Genomic DNA, 23,426 nt, shown 5'->3' on the forward strand with positions numbered 1-23,426 from the left:
AAGTCAGATTATGAGGGATTATAGACAGCAGGTGGGGCTGGGGGTAGCTAGGGGCAGCAAGTAAATGTTACCTTAAAAGAAGTTTAGCCATTCAGGGAAATTAAGAGCTTGAGTGAGCTTGAGGGTGAGGCAGGGTAAAAGAAAGGTTATTTAGGCGAAGGAACTAAGGAAAACGGGAGATTAAAGCCTCAAGAGACATAGAAGAGACATAGAAGAGTTAAGGAATTAGGATCAGTTAGAGCTAAGTCCTAGAGTGGAGGGGTCCAAGGAACCAGGAGGAGAATTAGTCTTGATGCTTAAGTTACCCCATTTTGCAGATAAGGAAATCAAGGCACAGGGAGGTTAAGTAACTTGACCAAGGTAGGACTGACTCAAGAGCTCAAGATTTTTCCACTTACTCTTTCCTGTTTCTAGAAATGGGAGAGTGACTGTGTACGATACAAGGATGGCATTTCTACAAAGAAAGAACATAGAATTAAAGGAACTGGAGCTAGAGTTAAAAAAAAACAACCACAGAATCAGAGCACAAATGTACAGAAATTCAAATGTGTCCAGATAAACTAAGGGGGCAGGAAGAAAGTTTCCATGCCAAAAGCCCCAGCTGGGTGTCACCTGCCTCAATCCTAGAGATCACTTGTAAACACTTCAAAAATTTAGCTCCCTCTCTCCTATTTCACCTTCAAATTGGAATTTTTGAAATCGAGAGTCACTCAAGGTCCAGTATAGACTGTGAATAAATTAGCATGACAAAGATGGTAGCTGCTAAAGTAGAAGAAATGATGAAGAATCCCTTTGTACACGAATAGTGAGAGTGAGTGAGTAATGGTAGAAACCAAACTTTCTGCACCTCAGCATATATCCTTCTCTTGGACTAGGTCAGAGGATATCAGGGTAAGGAGGGAAAATGAAAGAAATAAAAGGGTTTTCTTTCCTACTCTTCATCTAAATGAAAAATGTGAGGAGCAAAGCGTTTCTCCTCCCCTTTATGTATCTGTCAGCACGTTTCCTGGAGGCCTGGCCATATCCTGGGCACTGGCTGGCTGGAGAGCAAAGACCGAGACATGGTTTTCATTTGTGTTCGAGCCTTCACCCTCGCCTGGGTGGTCTGTTGTTATCCCTTTGATTAAACACCCAGGCTGGAAGAGCTGGAGCTGCTCCGAACGATAGCTGTGTCTGGAAATCTCACACTCACCGGCACAGAGAGGGCCAGCCCTCCCTCTGATTCCCCTCCTCCCACTCCTCACCACAAAGCTGGGCTAATTTGGCACATTCTTCTGTTCACTAACAGCAATAACCACAAAGGGCTGCATCGTCTGCTCAGAGTGCTGCAGTTGTACAGCGCACGCCTCAGCAGCACTGAGAGAGGCGGTGATGGTGGGACCTCACACTGATGCTCTGCTCCAGCACTGTGAGCCCCACTTGGCTCTCTTCCACCCCACAGGTGTGAGATGCCCACACAACCAGCTTCTAGACAGCACTGCTTTTAGGGACTCGCATGTGAATGTCCTAAAGATCCCATCCCCAAAAGAGAACCAGTCTGTCATTTGCCAAGCGAAATACTAAATTTGACCTGCTCTCTGTTCAGATTTGTAAAGTATTTGTTGAATAATCATATGTTAAGAACATAGATCTCTCCATATTTTAAATGTAGACATTCTGGGACAAATATTTCTGAAGTGGCCACTGCTTATGTAGCAGGGAAAGTTTGAAATTCTTATGGGTTCTAGGCAACAAAGTTAAGTCATAGCAGAAGTAGGAAAAGGAATTACAAGATAAATGAGGTCCTAACTGTTTTTAGGCATATAGATTCCTTAAGAGTCTAGCTTCTAATGTAAATTCTGGGTTACTTGGTTTTATTATCAAAATTTTGGACTGCCAGAGTGCTATGCTTCTTTACCTTTGGCTAGTTCACTGTTCTTCAGCATCTTCACCAATGCACAAGGGGGAAAAGGCAGTGGCATTTCCTCACCCTCTATCCATCCTCCTCCCAGTTTACCTGAGGGATTATGTCTCCGTGACTCCCCACCATCTATGGCGTGAAGGACAAATTTCTTAAAAGGGCATTCAAGGTTCTCCCTGGCTCAGCCTCTGCCTTCTCTTGCAGCTTCAATCCTAGCTACCCACTGCTGACTCCCCAGCCTCCAATACCACTAAACAGCTAGTTGTGTCTAGCTAGCACACACACATTAGTTTTTATTCTGGAGCCTACTCTGTGCCCTTCTTCTGCCACCTACCCGCCCACCTTTTAAGTTTTAGTTTAGATGTAATCTCTTCCAAGAAGACTGTCTTGGCCTTCCTTCCACTCCCACCGATAAGCTGAGTCAGGTGCCCCTTTTGATGGTGGTGATATTCCCTGGGAATATCTTTGTCATGCCTATTCCATGCTATTATTATCATTTGCTATGTGGCTTTCACACTTCCAAGACTGAGTTATTTCATGCCGAGAACTAGGTCTTATATCATCCCTATGGCTTAGTATACCAAAGCCTGGAAAACTCTTAAGAGCTTAACAAAATCTTTTTGAATGAATAAACAAACAAATGATAAAAGGTTTTGTGGAGAATGCCACTAAAAGCATCAATGGACTAAGCAGCTGAGATTATAGGCAAAATAAAATGATTTAAAAAAAAAAATACCTCAAGGATTTCAATTTTCTATATGCTTCATCTTCCAAAATAGCACAAACAATTTAAAAGCAGTTTTCCTTTTTTAGTAAGAGAACCCTTAACTCCTTGCTATGTCAGGGTTTATGGGCTATAATTCAAGCAATGCTCAGAAGAAAACTTGTAGCTTTAACTATACTAAAAAATAAGAGTGGCTGAAAACAAAGTAAGCACCCAACTGGAGACATTGGGGAGAAATAAAAAAATAAACTTAAAAAAAAAAACCTAAGGAAAGTAGAAGGAAGGAATCAGTAAAGATAGAATAAGAAAATAATGCATTAGAAAGCAAGAAAACAAGTTAATAAAAACATCCAGAATTAATCTTAAAAACATCCAGAATTAATCTTATCAAAAAGGGGGGAAAGAGAGAAATAATATTCATCAAGGCCAGCAGGAAAATAAAAAGAGAAAAGAAAGCCCAAACAAAAAATATGAGCTGAAAATCAGTAAATACCCACAAGTAAGAAGAAATCAAAAGCATTTTAAACAATTGCTAGACAAAAAATTGTTTCTGATGATAGCTCAATTGAACTTTTCCTGTTCAAAGACCAGAGAGAAGACCAGTGCTCCAACCATTTCCTTTTTGAACACCTGCCTCTCACCAGAAAGCTACAGACATTGTATCACTTGCCTCAGTGAATAAGAAACTAAGGCAACTTCTTTTTAAACATAGTTAAGAAAAAAGGGAAATGACAAACAAATCTGGCAGGGCCTATATTAAACCATTATGACATGGTATTAGATTTTTACCAGAAAAAGAACAATAAAAGAATTTTCAAAACTCCAAATTAAGGAATTACTTTCTCTGCAGGGAAGGGGGGAAATAATATATGATTGAGCATTCTGATAATAAAGTCTTCGTTCCCCTAATAAGATAGTGCATTTTGGTAACACGATATTTTACCCAAAAACATACTTTTTTCAAATCAAATTAGAAACCATTTATTACTGAAAGCCTTCTATGGTTGAAATAAATATTTTCCAAGTAGATGGCATACAGACTTTACAAAGAGGATTTCATATATACTGTCCTCATAACCCTGTTGTATTTTCTCCATCAACAGATGAAGACCCCGAGGTTGAGAGAAGTTGAGTGACTTGCCCGACATCACACAGCCAGTCAGTGGCAGAAGAACACACATCTTCGGATGGCTACTCCAGCTCTCTTCCACTACTCCACCTTGCTTATTACATACCACAGCACCTCGCTCAGTGGTGTACCAAGCATTAATCAGACTCCAAAAATTAAGACTGACATCTAATGGCAAGTTCATATCCTTATGAACAGGAATCTGATGGACTTTTAATTTGCTGGCACCGAAGTTCTTCTCTGATGAGAAAGGAGGGGATGACGTTCCAATAAGGACACATTCACCTTAGATCCCCACAGAATCCATTTCTTGCTATTTTGCAAGCTTTGCAGCCTACCAAATGATCGGAGTTGAAAATATGTAAGCACTAATATAAGCTATTTTTTTTTAATATGATCTAAAGAAAATCTATTAATGTCTGGGTGCTTCTTGCTGCTCATTTATAAACTGTAAACATATATTCTAATCAGTGACCCAATGCCAAAATGATAGCAGAGCACTGCTCCTCTCTCCCTTCCTCATAGGTACTTCACATTTCAAAATTCCTTCCCACTGTACCATGGTCATGATATTCTAGTGTCCCTTCCCATTATTTTATCACTTAAATTAAGCCATCCAACTCCATTCAAGTCTCAACAGTGCCTGTGTAGAATCCTCTGCCTCCTATTTCACACTAGGCTTCCTCATTCACTCCCTTCACTAGCATTTGAAAGAAAAAAATAGTTCCTGCCTTACAAGTTGGGATGAGGCTGAAGTGAAGCCAAATCCATGAGAGGCTTACCTTTAGTTTTGGCCCTATATTTTTATACAGAGAAGAAGGGCTCCACCAGGGAGCAGTGTGTTGCCTATTTTTAGCATGTACTTGAAATAACTTTCAGCTTCCTTTTTTCTAGACTTGATATCATTATAGAGTTGCCTCCAAATAAGGAATTTGACACAACAGAAGTAACAGCAAAATATTACTATGGAGTTCAATTAGCAATTCTTTTGGAGGCCTTTGATGCCATTTAGCATTAAGGAAGGAGGAGGAAAATATATGGCTTCTTTCAGTTAAATACCCTGGGGTTAAATAGCAAGGAGAACATAGAGAATCCACAGTGTTCTTGAAAATTTCATCTAACTTCATTGTGTTATATGCTTGTTAATATATACAATTGAAAGTCAAAATCCTGGTATCTGTTTCCAGCTCAGTCATTCGGGCCAGCTGAATGACCTCGATCACGCAACCTCTTTCAGCCTCAGCTTCCACCAAATGTTAAAACGGAGAGAACGAAATGCATTGGATAGCGGTGTATTGAAATATTTCATTAATTGGTACCCATAAAACATCCTGAGATCATGAAATTAAAGGCAGTACATTTTTATTTTTTTAAAGTAAAGATAATGTTATGACATTCTGGTAAAAAGATTTATAAGATTAGAACTCTGGAAAATTTTACCCAAGAAAGAAGTTATTTTTATAGGTTCTTTAAAAGTATATTTACAGTGAAACATTCAAGTCTGCTTACCCATGAAACAGACACATCATAGCCAGTGACAGACTTGGCATAACCTGTAACATAAACTCATCTTTAAAGTTGAAAAGGAACATTTTGGATGTTTAGTTCAAAACCAGCTAATACTCATTCAAGGAGCATCAGAATATGGGACTAGGATTACTGACAGAGTACCCTGTCATTAAACCTATCCTTGGGTCCAAAGAGCCCTTCAGCACCCCAAAATGTCCATACCTGCTGGGTGAGGAGAGTGATGTGGCTGGATGGAGAATACTGCCTTGCTGCTTGCTTCTCAGCTAGCCGCTGAAGTTCAGCTGTAACCATACTTTGGCTGTACCATTTGCTGTAGGAAGAACCATCGTCTGCCTCCTTTTGTGTTTTGGCTGCTCCTGAATGCTGCTTGTTTGCATGGCATGAACCTGCTAAAAAAAGAGAAACATTTTCATTTACTTAAGAAAAAAGCCCTGAAAAAAATTAGAGTGATAACAAAGAAATCTCAAGCCAACAAATACTTTATTGAGACTTAGGGGTCCTTCACAATGTAAGGAGCAATAAACTATTTTCAAATACTCACAAAAACAAAAATAAATCCTATCACACCCTAGAAACTTTTTTTACCACCCAGTTGTTACATGCATTTGCTGTTTTTTTGCTTACTATGAAAACTTGACAAAGAATTTTCATCATATAAAATGGGGAATAACCAATATCAGAATTTACTAATCTTAATGAATAAGAAACGTATCCTTGAAATCCATTATAATTTTTGTCTGTTCTTCTTGTTATGTTACTGTATTTGTCAGTAATTTGTGGCAACCACTGTCAAATCATCCATAATACATTTTTTTTTACAAAACTCAAAAGAGAAATAGGGATAATGGTAAAAATGAGTGTACTTATAAAATTAGGAACAATCTTATATTCTCTCAGATTTAAATTTTCTGTTTTCAACTATGATATTTAGTGTTTCATTATTTCTAAGCACAGAAATTCTGGCAAAAAATTATTTAACATAAAATTAAGGTTCCTATTTCTCCTGGTTACAAAAGTCAAACATTTCATTGAAAAAAAACTTTAACACAGAAAAGCAGAAAGGGAGAAAAATCATCTATAATGTCACCAAAGTACATCATTATTAACAGTTAGGTGGTGCTCCCTATCTTTTTACCAATGCTCAAATAGCCGTGATCATTCTGTATACACAATTTGGTGAGGCTCCTTTAAAAACATCTTCAACATTTTCATGTTTAATTTATTAGTTGAAACATACAAAATATTACCTGTAATAGATACATAAGTTAGACCTACAATGAACACCTGTAAACTTATTACTCAACTCAAGAACTACTTTGCCAAACAACATGGCATCAACCCATGTTGCTCCTTCCCATCCTTCGTCTCCCTTATTCCCTTCCCTCATTTTAAATAGTTTTATCATATGTGTCTAGGTGTGTTTATATGTACGTGTATGCATACCTAAACATAATACTAGTTAGTTTTCCTTGTTTTCAAGCTCTATAAAAATGGCATCCCTTTGCAGTAGTTTCCTAGGACTTGCTTTTGTTACTCAATACCATACTTCCCAGTTTCATCTTGTTAAGAACAGATGAAATTCATTTTACCTGCTGCTTGTCTGATACTTGATGCTGTGAATACACCAAAACTTATTTTTCTATTCTACCACCAATGGATATTTTGGTTTTTTCAAGTTCTTTGCTATTATAGACAGTGGAGCCATGAATACTCTTTCACATATCTCTTGGTGCACACATACAAGAGCTTCTCTTAGGTATATGCTTAGGAGTGGGAGTCACAGAATATGTGAATTTTCAAATTTATGTGAAAATACCAAAGTAGTTGAACCAATTTACACTCCCATAAACAAAATATGAGTTCCTAGCAGCTCACGTTCTCTCCAGAACTTAGCATTATCAATCATCTTAACATTCCTTCTCTAATAGGGTGTAAAATCTCATTGTAGTCTTCATTTACATTCATCTGATTAATAATGATGTTGAGCATGTTATCTCTTTGTTGATATGCTTGTTCATGCCTTTTACCATTTTTTTCTATTGGGTTGTCTTTCACTTATTGATTTATATGGGCTTTGCTTTTGTTTTCACTTCTGTTCCCCATCACAAAATCCTAAAGACGGTCTCCTATATCTTATTCTAAAAGTTTTAAGTTTTGATCTGGAATCGACTTTATGCATGGTATGAGGCAGGGATCTAACTTCACTTTTTTCCTCTATGGATAACCAATTGTTTCAGAGTTATTTATTGAGGAGCCTCTCCTTTCTCCACTGATCTACAATGCCATCTTTGTCAAACATCAAAGTTCCATCTATCTGTGTAACTCTTTTTGGGCTTTCTATTCTGTTCCATTGGCTAATTTGTCTGTCCTTTTGCTAATACCATATCCTAATCATCATAACTTTATGTTAAATCTTAATAAGGTGCTCTTCCACCTTCTTTTTCTTCAGCAGGTTCTCCCTATTCTTGGTCTTTTGTGCTTTCCATTATCATTTTAGAGTCAGCTTGTTAAGTTTCAACAACAAAACTGTTGAGATTTCAGTTGGAATAATGCATTGAGCTCCATCTAATGAGAACTGAAACATTTATGATATTAAGTCTTCCTACACATGCACATGGTTTATTTATCCATTTATTTAGGATTTCTCTAATGCCTTTCAACAGACTCTTATAAAATGTCCTTTTAAAAGTCTTCTCTAAGTTTATCTCTAGGTATTTTATAGCTTTTGTGCTATTGTAAATGATGTTTTTTAAAACCTTGTTTTCTTTGGTTGCTAGTATATAAGAAATCTATTAATTTTTAAATTGATCTTATAGCCATCTACACTGTAAACTAATTATTTCTCAAGTGCTTATGTGGATTATTATGAGTTTTCTATGTACACAAACAATTATCTGCAAATAAGCACATTTTTTTCCTCTTTTTGGATCCTTACACTTTTCTTTTGTCTTACTATGTTGAGAAAACATAGTAATGCTGAACAGAAGCAATGTCAGTGGGCATCCTTGTCCCGGTCTTCAATTTAAAGGGAATGCCTTCAACATTTCCCCATTTAGACTGATACCTCTTGTAGGTTTTTTGGTAGATAACCCTTATCATGTTAAGAGGGTTTCCTTTTCTTCCTAGTTTGCTGGGCGTAATAATCATGAAGAGGTATTAAATTTTATAAAATTCTTTTTCTATATCTACTGAGGATGATCATTTGGTTTTCCTCCTTTATTCTGTTAATATGGCAATGGATGTAAGTTTTCTAATGTTAAACCCTTCTTGCATTCCTTGACATAAACTTGCTCTTGGTACACTATCTTTCACATCTTGCTAGGCATGGCTGCCTTATATTTTTATTAGAATTTTTGCATTTGCATTCATAAATGAACTTGATCTGTAATTTTCCTCCCTAGTACTGTCCTTAACTGATTTGTTAGCAAGATTAAACTAGTCACTCCCAGGAGTGTAAATCTCCCTGGTAACACTGGGCATGACTCCCGGGGATGAACCTGGACCTGGCATCTAGGGATTGAGAAAGTCTTCTTGACCAAAACAGGGAAGAGAAATGAAACAAAATTAAGTTTCAGTGGCTGAAATGGAGTCAAGAGGACATTCTGGAGGTTATTTTATGCATTACAGAGATATCTCTTTTTAGTTTTTAGTTTTTAGTGTATTGTAACAGCTAGAAAGAAATACCTGAAACCACTGAACTGCAATCCAGCAGCCCTGATTCTTGAAGATGATTGTATAATTATACAGCTTACACCCTGTGATTGTGAAAACCTTGTGGCTCACATTCCTATTATCTAGTGTATGGACAGATGAGTAGAAAAATGGGGACAAAAAGTAAATGAATATTAGAGAGGGATGGGGGGATGGGATGTTTGGGGCATTCTTTTTTATTTTGATTTTTATTCTTATTTATTTTTTTACAGTAATGAAAATGTTCAAAAATTAATTGTGGTGATGAATGCACAACTGTATAATGGTACTGTGAACAAGTGGTTGTACACTTTGGATGACTGTATGGTATGTGGCTATATCTCAATAAAATTGAATTTTTAAAAATACAAAAAGAAAAAAGAAAAAAACAGATTAGTCACACAGAATGAGCTGAGATGTAGTCTCTCCTTTTCCATTCTCTAGAAGAGCATGTATAATATTAGAATTATTGACTCCTTTAAAGATTGTTAGAACTTGCTTATAAAACTATTTGGGCCTCATGTTTTCTTTGTGAGAAGATTTTTAACTTTTGTGTCAATTATTTGGACAGCTACAGGACTATTTCAGCTTTGTATATCTTCTTGAGTCAATTTTACTTAAGTTATACTCTTACAGGAGTTTGTCCTTTTTACAAAAGTTTTCAGTTTTATTGGAATAAAGTTATTAAGATCTAATTAACAAATGCTTTGCTTTTGTGTAGAAGGAAATCACAATGGCTGCCAATTCTTGGTTTATCCATAGACTAAGGAGTGGATGTTACACAAATAAACAAATCCACCAACAGTCCAAATTTTTTTCATGGCCATGCCACCTTTTACTATACCTCCTGAGGAACAAAACTGTTTGCTTATAATGTAAGAAGGTGTTTTCTCTAACTGTTGGTGCATACTCCTACATATAATCAATGGATAAAGCTTATCATCTTGTTCAAATCCTCTTTATTTTTACTTATTTTTTAAAATCCATTTGGTCTATCAATAATTAATAGATGTGTGTGGATCCACTAAGACAACAGATTTGTAGATTCTTCATTTCATTGTTTCAATTTTTACTTTCTATACTTGGAGGTTATTTTATTAGGTACACATACTTTTAGAACTGTTTTACCTTTCTGCTAAATTTTTTGTCACTATGCAGTTCCTCTCTACATAAACTTTCTGTAAGAAAGTTTTTATGTTAAAATAATTTTAGCATATATTAATATGGCTATACAAAGTTTCTTCTGGTTGGTATTCACCTGGTATTTCTTTCTTCATCCTTTTACTTTCAACATGTGTATCTTTACACCTATCTTTAGGTATGCCTTTATTTGGATTTTTAAAAATTCAATCTGACAATCTTCTAACAAGCAAGCTCAATCCATTTATATTTATTTGATTCTTGACATATCTGAACATGTTTGAAATTTCTACTTTTCTTGCCTTTTTCAATGTTTTTTGTTTCTATGATCCTACGTTTGTTGTTCGTTTTTATTCCTTGTTCCATTTTTCTTTCCAACACAGGCTTGGATTATGCATCTTTCTATTCTTTTAGTGATGACCTTTGAAATTTATATTGCATATTTAACTTCAAAAAGTCTGAAATTAACTGATAACCCCTTTCCAAAACACTTCAATCACCCTAGAAAATGTAACTTCAATCACTTACATGCTATTGTTGTTTATTTTTTATTCTGCGCTTGTAGAACATAAAGAAGCCTTGAAAATTTTCAAAAGATTTCATAAGTCATTCTGAATATATTCTCTGACCACAGTGGAAATAAGCTAAAAGCCAATTACAAAAAGTAGAAAATCACCAACTATCTGGAAGTTAAACATATGTTTCTAAATAATCCATGAGTTAAAGAAGAAATTACAACAGAAATTAAGAAATATTTCTGAACTGACTAGTTTCTTCCCTTACCCAGCGCTCCCTGGGAAAAAATATGAAAAAGGAAAGTTAAAAAAAAAAGTTTTGATGATAACATGGGGTACTGAAGACATTGATCTTACTGAATTCCTCAAGTAGGGAAAAAAAGTTTAAACCAGAGAATTATTGAATATTATTATTATTGATTTTGGAAAATCAAATCACAAGAATAATGATCACCCAGAACTAGCACACATACATACTCATATCTATGACTTATGAAAGTGGACTACTTAAACTTATCTGATTCAACCTGCATGTTACAATATCCATTTCATTTGAAATCAGGTACTGACTAAAAAGTATAGATTGGCTATTTACAAAGCATGGCTTAACTGTAACTCACCTTCACATGGATATTCCTAAAGTATTTAAAAACTTAACCAAAATTAAGATACCCCCAAAACTGATGTACAGATTCAGTACAATCCTTATCAAAATCCAAGCTGCCTTTTTTGAAGAAATTGACAAGCTGATCTTAATGATACGAAAATGCAAGGATCCAAAATAGCCCAAACAATCTTGAAAAAGAAAAAAGTTGAAAGAATCACACTTGCTGATTTCAAAACTTACTACAATGTTACAGTAATCAAGATAGCGTTGTAATGGCATAAAAACAAACGTTAGGTCAGTAGAACAGAACTGAGACTGCTGAAATAAATCCTTACATTTATGATCAATTGTTTTTTCACAAGAGTGCCAAGACAATTCAATGGGGAAAGAATAGTCTTTTTAACAAATGGTGCTGAGACAACTGGCTGTTTACATGCAAATGTATGAAGTTGGACCTACCTTGCACTATACACAAAAATTAACTCAAAATGAATAAAAGATCCAATATAAGCAGCTGAACTATAAAAATCTTAGAAGAAAACCATAAAGTAAATTTTTGTGACCTTAGGTTAGACAAAAGTTTCTCAGATATTCAGATATGATACCAAAAGCACAAGTGACTTAAAAAAAAAAAGGATAAAGTGAACTTATTCAAAACTAAACTTCTGCACTTCCAGAAAGTGAAAAGGAATTCAACAGAATGGGAGAAAATATTTGCAAATCGTATATCTGACAAGGGACTTGTATCCAAGATATATATAGAACTCTTAAAATTTAATATTTAAAAGACAAATAACCCAATTAAAAACTGTATACAGGAACTGAATAGACATTTCTCTGAAGAAGATATACAAATGGTCAATAAGCACATGGAAAGATACTCAATATCATTAAGTCATTAAGGAAATGCAAACCAAAACCAAGATGAGGTAATAACTACTTCATGCCCACTAGGAGGCTAAAATCAAAAAGACAGACAATAACAAGTGTTAACAAGGATCTGGAGAAACTGGAACCCTCAAACATTGCTGGTGGGAATGTGAAATAGTGCAGCACTTTGGAAAACAGCTCAGAAGTTTCTCAAAAAGAGGAACCATAAAGTTACTATATGACTCAGCAATTCCACTCCTAGATATATACCCTAAAGAAATGAAATGAAAAACATACATCAACACAAAAACTTGTAAACAAATATTCATAGCAGCATTATTCACAATAGCCTAAAAGTAGAAACAAACCAAATGTCCACCAGCTGATAGAGAATAAACAAAATGTGTATGTCCATACAAAGGAATATTACTTGACAATATAAAGGAATGAAGTACTCATACGCAACAACACGGATGACCCTTGAAAGCATTATGCTAAGTGAAAGAAGCCATTCATGAAAGATCACCTATTCTGACTGCACATATATGAAATATCCAGAACAGGCAAATCCACAGAGAGAGAAAGTAGAGTTGTGGTTGTCAGGGGCTGGTGGAAGGAAGAAATAGAAAGTGACTGCTAATATGTATGGTGTTTCTTTTGGGGGCGATGAAAATGTTCTAAAATTAGATAGCGGTGTTGGTTGCACAACTAGGCAAATATTCTAAAAATCACTAAAGTGTACATTTTAAAAGAGTGAATTTTATGGGATGGGAATTGTATCTCAATAAAGCTGTTATTTTTTAAAAAGGGGAAATTTTGACAGAAAACATGGGTCTACTTCATTTAAAATGAGACACCGTATTTTGGAATTCTTTGGTTATTCATTCAGGTTATTCTTGACTTTAAATTCATTGAAAAAAAATTAAACATAGTAATTTTTCTGATGTCAGGAATAAGTATTTGAATCAGAAAGAATGCATATAGTACACTCAGGGGTCTATGATTATCTGTCATGAGAAATCTCTTGACTAGATCATAAGCTCCTAGTGGACAGAAGCCTTGTCTTATTCATCTCTTTGTCCCCAGCACCTAAAAAAAGTCCCGTTTCATTTTATTTCAATAAATGGACCAAATGCAAGACTCTTCCTTAGTCACATCACAACAAAGCAGCATGTGTCCGTCTACCTTTCAGAAGAAAAGGTGAAGAAAAGAGATGACATTCTTTTTTATTGGGACTGGAGAGGAGTTGACATTTTGGGCTGCCTTTTATTTTCTCACTCACCTGCCTTTGCTGAAGAGGGACGAGACAGTTTCTGGCTATAGATGTGTGCAGCACTTTGGAAAGAGGAAAAGGGACCAATGGTGTAACTGCCTGATCGACAGCGTGGCAGGCCAGCGGGGCTTGGTACATTCTGTGTCCCAGGATGTATAGAGGGAGAAGCATTGTCAGGGACTGTGTTCAGCAAAATTGTTGGCTGGTGAGGCATGCTGGGAATAGCTGGAGGAATTTGAGATAAAGAAGAATGGTGGTCCGGCCCTGGTGGGAGGTCAGAGGTTGTCATAATAGATGACAAATGGGTGTTGGGAATTTTCTGCAGAAGAGTGGCAGCAGGACCAGAGAAAGAAGTAGAGGAAGAATTGGTATAGACTAATTTAGCCTCTTTTTCTGCTGAAGTGGTATATCCTATTAAAACAAAAACAAAACAAAACAAAATAAAAGATCATTTTAGGAAAAATTTACATACAATCTCTATAAAACATGGAGTAAACATTTTGTAAATATCAAAATAATCTTAACATGAAACAGAAATCAGGAAAAGTACAGACTTTAATGAGAATCCATCATAAACTTAATGACTTTTGCTTACCAGAGATGACAACAGAAATAGGAGTTTATTTTTAGACCTTTCTAAAAGCTGGAGTTTGGGCCACCTCCACAAAACAGAGTGGGCAGTTTCACAAACGTTAGGACATCAAGACAAAGTTCCTAACATTAACAGCTGACCCCTCTCCCTCTTTCTTTTCACCCTTCTAGGAAAAAAGGCAGTGCTCAGAATTTCTAAACATAAAGGAAATGAAAATTTCTTTGGAAGGAAAATAGGAACTAGGTTATCAATAAATAAGAGGAAATTCTAAGAAAAAGAGGAGAACAAAGGAAAAGATCTTTATGGTACCGTTCTATGATTTAGAATCATCTAACATTTCATAACTTGCATTTATTTATCATTTTTTTTTTTACTTTTAGGGAATTATCAGAGAGTTGCAAATCTACGTAGGTCTGAAATCACTCACGAGATAATTTATCAGAGTGAATTTCTGTTGCCTGTTGCTGTTTGGGCTGCTTTATTTTCACTTCCTCCATCGTCTCAGGGTGATCTGAAATAAGAAATACTAGCTTAGGCTTTCCTACAAAGCAACAGCAAGGGCATCGCCCTATACATAATTATGTTTCCAAAATATAATACAACCAATAATCAATGCTCAGAACCATTTCACATCCCACCACACTTTTCTGAGAATGGCCACACCGTGATTCATCAGCAACCAACCAAGACAGATTTTCAACTACCCCCAACCCCAGCTCCCACTAACTGAACCAGAGAAACATACTTAAACCAGGGCAGCCATCCATGTACTGCCAACAAGCTAGGACATGCCTGGAAGAGAAAATAAGATAGGGCAATCAGATGCCTCTGCCAGGAATTCAGACTAGTGGAACTAAGAGACCAAGCTGGTGAGTGATATGCACTGAAGCCAAGAAGTTATGTGCACGGAATGGGGCAGCTCCCAAGAGACAGAAAGAGCAGCCCCGATTTTTGTTGGCACAATACCTGGATGCTATGCTGCTTATTATCTTTACAGTAAATTCCTCAGTTTTACTTGAGATAGGTTGATCTGTATATTCAGTAACAAAAGCACAAGTAGAGTTCCTACTATATCCACTCTAGTAAATTACAGTTTTTCTCTACTACAGTATGTTGAAACAGAACAGCCAGAGCTAATCATATACTTTAGGAAATATTCCAAAATCTCTGTCTAGGGCTAGGGTCATACAAAAACTTGAGAAAAGCCATTCACAGTGGTTGGGTGAAAGAATGACATATGAATTCTCTCTTCACCACCATCAGCAGGGTTAATACTGTCACACTCTTGTTTACTCATGTCTGAAATGAGCCCAGGTACTATCAAATGCTGTAGTGTTACTTTCTTGATTGAAGCCGTCCTACTACCCTTCTAGTTATTCTTGATAGGTATAGATAGACACAGATATTTTTATGTAAAAGTAGTCCTTAACTCATGAACCCTAGAATTTCAAATGACCCACCTGTACAAACAGATGCTGCTACTCCATGCTCTCAGGGCTTCCACATTAATACCAGGGGAGAAGTTACTATCTGAAGGGCTATCTAAGGCCCCAACTTCCCCACATTAGAGCTCTTTTCTCTACCCTAACCTCATTAAAAGAATTCCTCAACCTCTCTTCCCCAACCATGTTCTGGGAACTTTTCAGAGCTTCCACCAACCTTCCTGTGTTCACTCACCCAACTTCATCCACCAAACAATAAACCATGAAATCAGGGACTATGGAAGTTCTTGTCATTGTGTCACTACTAATTCTCACAGTGCCTGACACACATAATAGATGCCCAGTAAAAGTGCAGTGAAGGAACAAATGAACAGATGAACCAACTGGGTTCAGAACTTAGGTTAAGAAAACTCAAAGAAGAGGGCTGGACTCAGAAGGACTACTAGTAATATAATAACTCAATTATACAGTGAGTTAAATAAGCGCTTGTGGACTAGGCTGTGAACTTAAATCAGTTTTTAAAACATTAAAATTGTTTAAAAAATTAAAATTAATTCTTTAAAACATTAAAATTTTAAATGCCCAATTTTCCTGGCTTTTTCCACATTAGACAATGATAGCCTTAAGAGTAGGGAAGAAGTCTCCATCTGTGAATTGAGTGCTTAGCACACTGACAAAATTAGCATGTTGACTACATATGTCTTATGTTTCCATCTAGGTTTTAAATGAATCTTACAGAGCACAGAGCTTTGTTTATAACACAATGTCACTGCTATTTTTTGATCATGATGATGTGAGCTAGATATTCAATTGTAAAATCCATATTCAATTCTAAACTCCCCTATCATGGAGATCCCCAACAGTGAGAACTTGGAAACCTGTAGGAGCATTCTGACTTATCCCAATGACTAAAGGAAGCTAATGGCATTTAGAATTTCGGACCAATGATATTAGATATCCTAAAGATATGGAAACATACCACACAAAGGATGTTCCTACCTAAAAATGTCAATGGTGCTGAGCTAGAGGAGGTGACAAACTTGACAAGAGCGGGAAATAATCAATATAAGAGGCAGAAGGGCAGGGATGAAGATCATGGACTTTTGAGTCAGGTCGACTAGGGTTCAAATTCTCATCCTATTATATGGTAAAGGGAAACCCAGAGCAAGTGACTCAGACTCTCTCAGCTTGTTTCTAGAAAACAAGGTTTATAATAGTGTCTAGTCCACATAGTTTCTGGAAGTAAGAGACAAGATTATTTCCAGCAGACGGTAAGATAAGTGCTTACCAAATGTTAGCTATTATGATTTCGAACCGTTCTCTGCTATTACTTATCATGAAAAAAAAAATCAGACCACGCCTTTTCCACTTTTAAGGGCAAACATACAATGCCCACCTCCACCAAGTGCTACCAAGTGTCACTACCTTGGAGTTTATTAGTGCTTCAGCAGCACAATATTCTTGGCTCCCCTGTGCAAATTTCATTTTTTCATTAGTTTTAATTTTTCATTAATTAAGCCACATACTTACCACCTTTAGCCCCACTATCAGAATAACTGTTGCTGTTCTTAGAACTTTTGGAGTGAGTTCCCAGGAAGACACTTGCAGACTTGTTTTTTTGGGTATAAAAAGTCAACACCTCCTCCAGTTCAGCCTCACTGAAATGAGCAGAAAAAAGTAAGGTCAGAACTGGAAGTTGCTCTGAAAAATTCATCTTTCCACCAAGATTTTACTATGGAAATAGAGTAAACTAGAGAGGGGAAAATGAAGGGAATGAACAGAAAACTCCCTATTAACAGATGGAATATAAATGAAAGAAATTATAACGATTAAAGCATAATAAAGCTTTAATCATCTCACAGTGAATTTTCTAGATCTGAAATGTACAATATTGTAGCCACTAGTCATATGTGACCATTTAAATTTAAATTAATTAAAATTAAATACAATTAAAGATTCTGTTCCTCAGTTACACTAGCCACATTTCAAGTGTTCAGTAGTCACACCACAGAAAGCTGTATTGGACATCATGTTCTAGATAGGGCCCAGCCAACTACAGCTTATGGGCCAAACCTAACCCACAGCCTGTTTTTGTATGGTCCCCAGTTAAGAATGCTTTTTATATTTTTAAAGAATACACATCAAAGACCTAATGTGGCTCATAAAGCCTGAAATATTTATTATCTGACTCTATATAGTTTTCCGACCCTGGTTCTAGGTAACTGAAATATATTCACTAAAGGAATCACTTTTCATTTTAATATCTATGTCAAAAATACAGATCCATTAGTGTAACCTTGGAAGAGTTCCCTGTTTTTATAATGCTGATGTGGAAAACTGTTTCTTGTTTTGTTTTTATACCTGCTTCATCAATCAAATTACTCAAGACCCAAGAATGTCACAAAATAAAGTTACATAATTATGGACTCCTATAAAATGATGTATTTGTTTGCAGTGCACTAAGCACATAATAGTTAAGCTATAGTTAGGTTCATACAAGGTTTTAATCAAAGATCATACTATGCTAGTGATGGATAAGCCACCTGTTTCATCCTTCATTTTAGTGGTTTTGCAAGCTCTGTTCAGAAAAATGCCTTACAGTGTGAGTCTTATAAAAATTGAACACTAAATGCCTTTGCTATGATATGACCTGGCTGATTTGTATCAAGGTAGAGAGTTGAACGCTAAGATTTTCAATCCCTGAAAGCTAATCCTAAACATGAGAGACTTGTTCTATTTTATACAAATTAGGTACAACCCTACAGTGCTGAGAAATTGCCAAGAGGAACCCACTCAATGTAGGCAAAATTTGGTCATTGCCACTGCTTCAGTAGGTCAGAGATAAACTCAAACCCAGTGAATACTAGACACCTCTGACCTCAACTTCCCAATGGACTCTCTTAACATTTTGAGCAGTATCTACTTTGAAGACTGTTGAGAAATACAGCCTAGATACCCAACAGCAGTGTTTTGATAACTGACGCCATAACATCGACATAATTGTCTGAGATATGGAGAGGCCCAAGCCTAGGGAACTCTTTTTCTCCTTCTGAGAATGATTTCACTCACGGCTATGCGTCAGAAACAAGGGAGTACTGAGAATTCAATGGGCAGTATGGAAGATGAAATAAGATGGTTTATATTACTCAAGAATGTTTTCTACCTTGCTTGTCTGATGAATTCCTGAAAGTTCTCTGTATTCACCCCATCTTCTTCTTCTTCCTCAAGTTTCTTCTTCAATTTCTTTTCAGCCATTTGTTCTGTTTCCTACCCATTCCCCAAACCCCACAGAAAAAGGAGATAAAACCAACTCCTGATAAATATATACATCATCAACTGTTTTCATTACCTTAGGTTAATTCATTCTTAAAGACAGTTAATTCCTCCATGTATTTTTGCTACCTATAAATTTGATATATTACTTTCTGCCATTATTTCATGAAATATTTTGGGATTCCTTAGTGAAATTTGAAGAATAAATGTAAAATTTTTACCATGTTTTCATTTTCTACTCACCTAGCCCATTGAGAAGACTATTTTTATAGTAGCTTAGCAATGTCTGTGATCATATTCACAGCTTTAACAGTATGGCAACACTGTATTTTGCTGCAATTTAAGAGAATTGAAACAGATCTTCCAAAATACTCTTATACCAGCATCCAAACTGAGTAGATTATTCACATATATAAGACAACAATATTCTCAACAGATCTGGAATAAATCGTGGCTATGGATTTGGTGCGTACATATTCTACTAATCATTCTAAGAGACTTCAGAAAAGCCATTTAAACTTTCCAGGCCTCATCTTTTTCTTTTGCAAACTGCCTATGGTTTTTTTTTTTTTTTATTTACCCCGAAAAAAGTATCTCTAAAGCATTCTGAGACCCTTGGTAAAAGATGCTTTGCAAAATATTCTAATTAAACAGTATACTTCTCCTGGGCTTGGTTATAAATGATGTCAACTTATAAAATGTTTCAGAGAAGAAAGTGTAGCTTTCTCCAGAGAGAATATGTCATTATACGAAAGCTACAGTTCACATTTGCTCTCAGTCAACTCCCCATTGTCTACAAGCACATTAATGACAATGCAAACTATTCACATACCCCAAGATTCATCTCAGGTGCAAAAGAGCTCAAAAGGAATGTGCCTTTTAGTAAAAAATTAACTATGGCCACTGGACTTCAGAAGTAACAAGTATTTTCAGCCAACTGAATTAAGGTGTAGCATCCCACTCCCCTTAACAGTAATGCACAGAAGATGATGGTGCTAGAGAAAAGAAGGACCTCTCTACTCAGCTTGTCAGAGGCTCTTACCCTGTTTCTGACATTATGTGGCAATCAATCCAAAACCCAAGATGAACAAACCACTTACCTTGTTGTACATAATGATAAAGTCACCCAGTTGATGGGCCAAGATTCTTCTGCGTTCTAGAAGTGCCAATCGTCGACTGGGTAATACCATCCGCAGTGAATGCTGGAGATTGCTTGATGCTCGCTTGAGGAAACGGACCACCAGCTCCTATAAATTAAAAGTCATGGTGGGGGTGGTAGTAAGCATGGATTGTGCTAAGCAAGAAAAGACAAGGTATGAAGGGATTACACAACAGAGCTGTGAGAGGAGGTTTATTATATATTTCAACAAATAAGTACTCAGAAGCAAACATGTTAGGTATAAGAAGGATACAGAAAGACAAATTAAAATAAAAACAAAAAAGTATTCTCTTCCCTCAATAAGTTGGCAACCAAAAAATCATACGTATGCAAATAACTGTGTAATAAAATAGTAATTGTAAAAGTACCATAATACATATACAAATAGTACTACAATAACTTGTTGGTCCTGCAAGAGTAGATACAACTTCTAAGAGGATATGCAGAGAAATTTATTTGGAGAATGTGGCATTTAAGGATAGGTAGGAAAAACTAAAACCATGGGAGCAGATGAAAACATCAAAGGTGAAAAGGCAGAGAAAGAATCCAAAAAATATTCATACTCAGAGTTAGGAAAAAAGAAGGAAGAATAAAAAAGAAATAGGGTAAAAACATCAGAAAGGTACAAAGAATCCAGGAGAAAATAGTGTCACAGAAGCCAAGGAAAGGATTCCCATGTCAAATGCTTCCAGGAGAGTTGAGAGGACCACAACGAAGACAAGACTCTGGATCTGGCCATTATGATATAATTTTCAGAGAACACTTTCAGTAGAGTAAAGGGGATAAAAGCAAGAGGTTAAGAAATGCATGAGTAATGAAGAATATAGATGACAAATAGAAACTACTAATTTGAAAAGTTTAGTGATAAAGGGAAAGAAAGAATTGGCATACTAGCTTGAAACGTAAGAGCCTCTGACCACAGTAGCTTGAAAGATTTTTGTTTTTCTTCTTTTTCTTTTCTTCCCCAAAGAGAAGGGAGCTTTAAGAGTTGGAGGACTGGCAAAGAAAGCACAGTGAATGGTCATTAAACAGCAGAAAGGATACATATCTCACTTGACATGGGACCAAAGAATTTTGTAAAAGATCAGATCATTCATAACATCACAAATGCTTAAAGAGAGGTTTTGCAAAGCCAACAGCCTTAAACATGGGTGTTCTCCCATAAACACAATAAAAAGGGCCTTAAGATGATGGATTTGGGGAGTTTCTATTGATGTGTCTTTGGCGAGTTATGTAATAAAAAATCTCTAAACCTAATTTGGACTAGAGAGGGAAGTTCCACACCTAATCTTTGTAAGACCCCTGCTATGATCAGCAGGGAATGAAGTAGGGTTTGTTCTCTGGATATGTTTTCAAAAAAGAATTCACAGAACTATTATTAAGTTTTGCAGTGATGATCCTAAATATTCTTGTAGAAAGCCCCATAGAAGTCCTGTGGGAATTTCAAGTCAGCATTTACAGTGGCTACTCTCGTTTAAGCTTTTTTTTCCTCCTCTTGAATTTGATATTGGTTCATTGTCCGTTGGTGCCAATTTAGTCCAGCATAAAGGCAGCCTCACAACAAGAGGATTGGGTTTCACTGTTCTACTCTGCTGTCTTTACTATAGGGTAGGTTAAACTGTTATATTAAAATATTATTTTTTCATAGCGGAGCAGACAAACTGACTCTCAAAAAGGCAATTTCAATTTTCCACTTGGAAAGAGCAGAGCTAACATTTTCCACTGATAGTTGAAGGATTATTCATAACACACAAGTTTTTATCTCTGGGTTGCATTGGCTACTTTGAATTCACAAGTTGTTTTCTGGGAACAACCAACATGTTTTAATAATAAGTGTGACAAAAAGACCTGCCTTTCATATGTGGGGAACTAAAAACTATAGTAGGGTCACTACTGAGTTGGAAAAAAGATGCAGCTTTCTCAGACTTAAAAGGTTCCTCTCTTTTTGGTGACAAATTCCTGTTGTTAAAAAGGCAATGGAAGGGCTGTGGCTTCTTCCACAAGCTCTGACCTTACCAAAGAGCTTGAAGTTCCCCGTCATTCTGATCAAAAAATGAAAACCTTGATAGAATATTAAATCCCAGGTGTGTTTAAGTGACTGATATGTAATAAAAATTATTACTCAAGTAGTGTAACAAAGATAAACAAAGTTTGATTCTAGTAATCTAAGAATTTTATAAAGTTACAACTAGTAAAAACAAAAAACTGTTAAGTTTAAGGGTGGTGTATTCCGAAAAGGGCTATGATAAAGTGTTGACTTTCAAGGAACTGACACCTCAGGACTGAAAATAAATACTTTATGATACATGAAGGCAATGGAAGAGCAAGTAATTTACCACTATAACAACTGGCTGAATTCAAGTTTCAGTTTCACCAAACATAAGCTGTATAACAACAGGCAAGTTACCTTCCTTCTCTGAGCCTTTGCTTCCTCATCTGTAAAATGGGGATGATAATGCCTAATTCAAAAAGTTAATAAATATGAGGATGCTTGAGACAAGACTTTGTACACTGTTATTCTTTTCAAAAGCTTTGCACAGGGCCTGACATCTAATGAGCAGTCAATTTTCATTTTCAGGATGAAATCAACTGACAGCCTCACTACACAGTGTGATGAATGTGGCTCCTGATCAAAGATTTACTTGACTTAAAAGTAACAGAAATCTATAAACTATACTTTACAGTAATTCCTTCACAATAAGAATATATTTCTTTAGCCTAATTGTGTGGGGGTGGGAGTGGGGTGCAGAGAAAAGAGAAAGGGAAAGTAAAAAGGTTCCAACAAGAAAAGAGCCTCACCATCTGTTCATCCTCTTTGGCAGCCCAACTGGCACTGAACGTTTGACCTCCACTGTCTTTCATCAGGCGAATTTGAACATGCTGGAGATAGGCAGAGAATGCTATTCGGGCCTGCACTTTGCTACAGAAATCCAAAACAACATACTGTTACGAGACAGAATGGTAACTCTACCAAATGTGTACCTGCTTCTCTCAAACTGACTTAGGAGGATCCTTCTATTAGGATGGCTAAGGAGTATGAAGCCTATCACACAGTCAATGAATAAAGATTCCTTCTAAACAGTACATCAGATTTTTTTCTATTAAAAAAATCAGAGATGGAGGCTTCTATTTATTTCTCATTATTACCATAAGGAAAACAAAACAAAGCAAAACAAAACCAAGAATAGAGAATTAGGTTTTCTACTTTTACACCTTATCCCTTTGAACTTTTTAACAACTATTTAGGGGAATAGACAGGAGATGAATAATTATCTTCACAAGAACCTCTGGTACTAATGTGGAAAAGTTTTCTGACTTGGAGGCATTTAAGAATATACTTATCACTTAGTGCAAAAGTACGGATTTTGCTATGGCAACTAATATTTCTGGTGAGCAAAAGCCTCCGAGGCAGGAAATAGATAAATCCAACAAAGGAACTTTTGAGACCAAATCTTAAGGTCATGCTTTTCTCAACTAAAAGACGGGAGTGGCTGGAGCCCAGAAAAATTGAGTGCGGTCCAACAGAGTTTGGCATAGATGAACTCGCAGGCTGGGACGAGCCCAGATGTTCAGTGGGAGAAA

The 23,426-nt window shown here is 36.2% G+C and overlaps 1 protein-coding gene across 15 annotated transcripts in view; it reads right to left on the reverse strand.

Annotated features, from left to right (window-relative positions):
* Positions 1–23,426, reverse strand: part of TTLL5 (tubulin tyrosine ligase like 5) — a 362,097-nt gene that overhangs the window by 178,002 nt on the left and 160,669 nt on the right. For 8 of the 15 annotated variants that reach the window (XM_037832242.1, XM_037832246.1, XM_037832237.1 and 5 more), the window contains 7 exons: positions 22,644–22,764; positions 19,786–19,932; positions 18,576–18,679; positions 16,943–17,070; positions 14,398–14,481; positions 13,388–13,789; positions 5,485–5,672 (listed from right to left, as the gene is read on the reverse strand). In XM_037832242.1, coding sequence (XP_037688170.1) covers positions 5,485–5,672; positions 13,388–13,789; positions 14,398–14,481; positions 16,943–17,070; positions 18,576–18,679; positions 19,786–19,932; positions 22,644–22,764 — 1,174 coding nt within the window. The remainder of the gene's footprint in view (positions 1–5,484; positions 5,673–13,387; positions 13,790–14,397; positions 14,482–16,942; positions 17,071–18,575; positions 18,680–19,785; positions 19,933–22,643; positions 22,765–23,426) is intronic. The other 7 variants (XM_037832244.1, XM_037832239.1, XM_037832245.1 and 4 more) reach the window with 4 other exon arrangements.

The sequence above is a fragment of the Choloepus didactylus genome, chromosome 4 (genome assembly GCF_015220235.1).
Source record: "Choloepus didactylus isolate mChoDid1 chromosome 4, mChoDid1.pri, whole genome shotgun sequence".
Classification (NCBI taxonomy): Eukaryota; Metazoa; Chordata; class Mammalia; order Pilosa; family Megalonychidae; genus Choloepus; species Choloepus didactylus.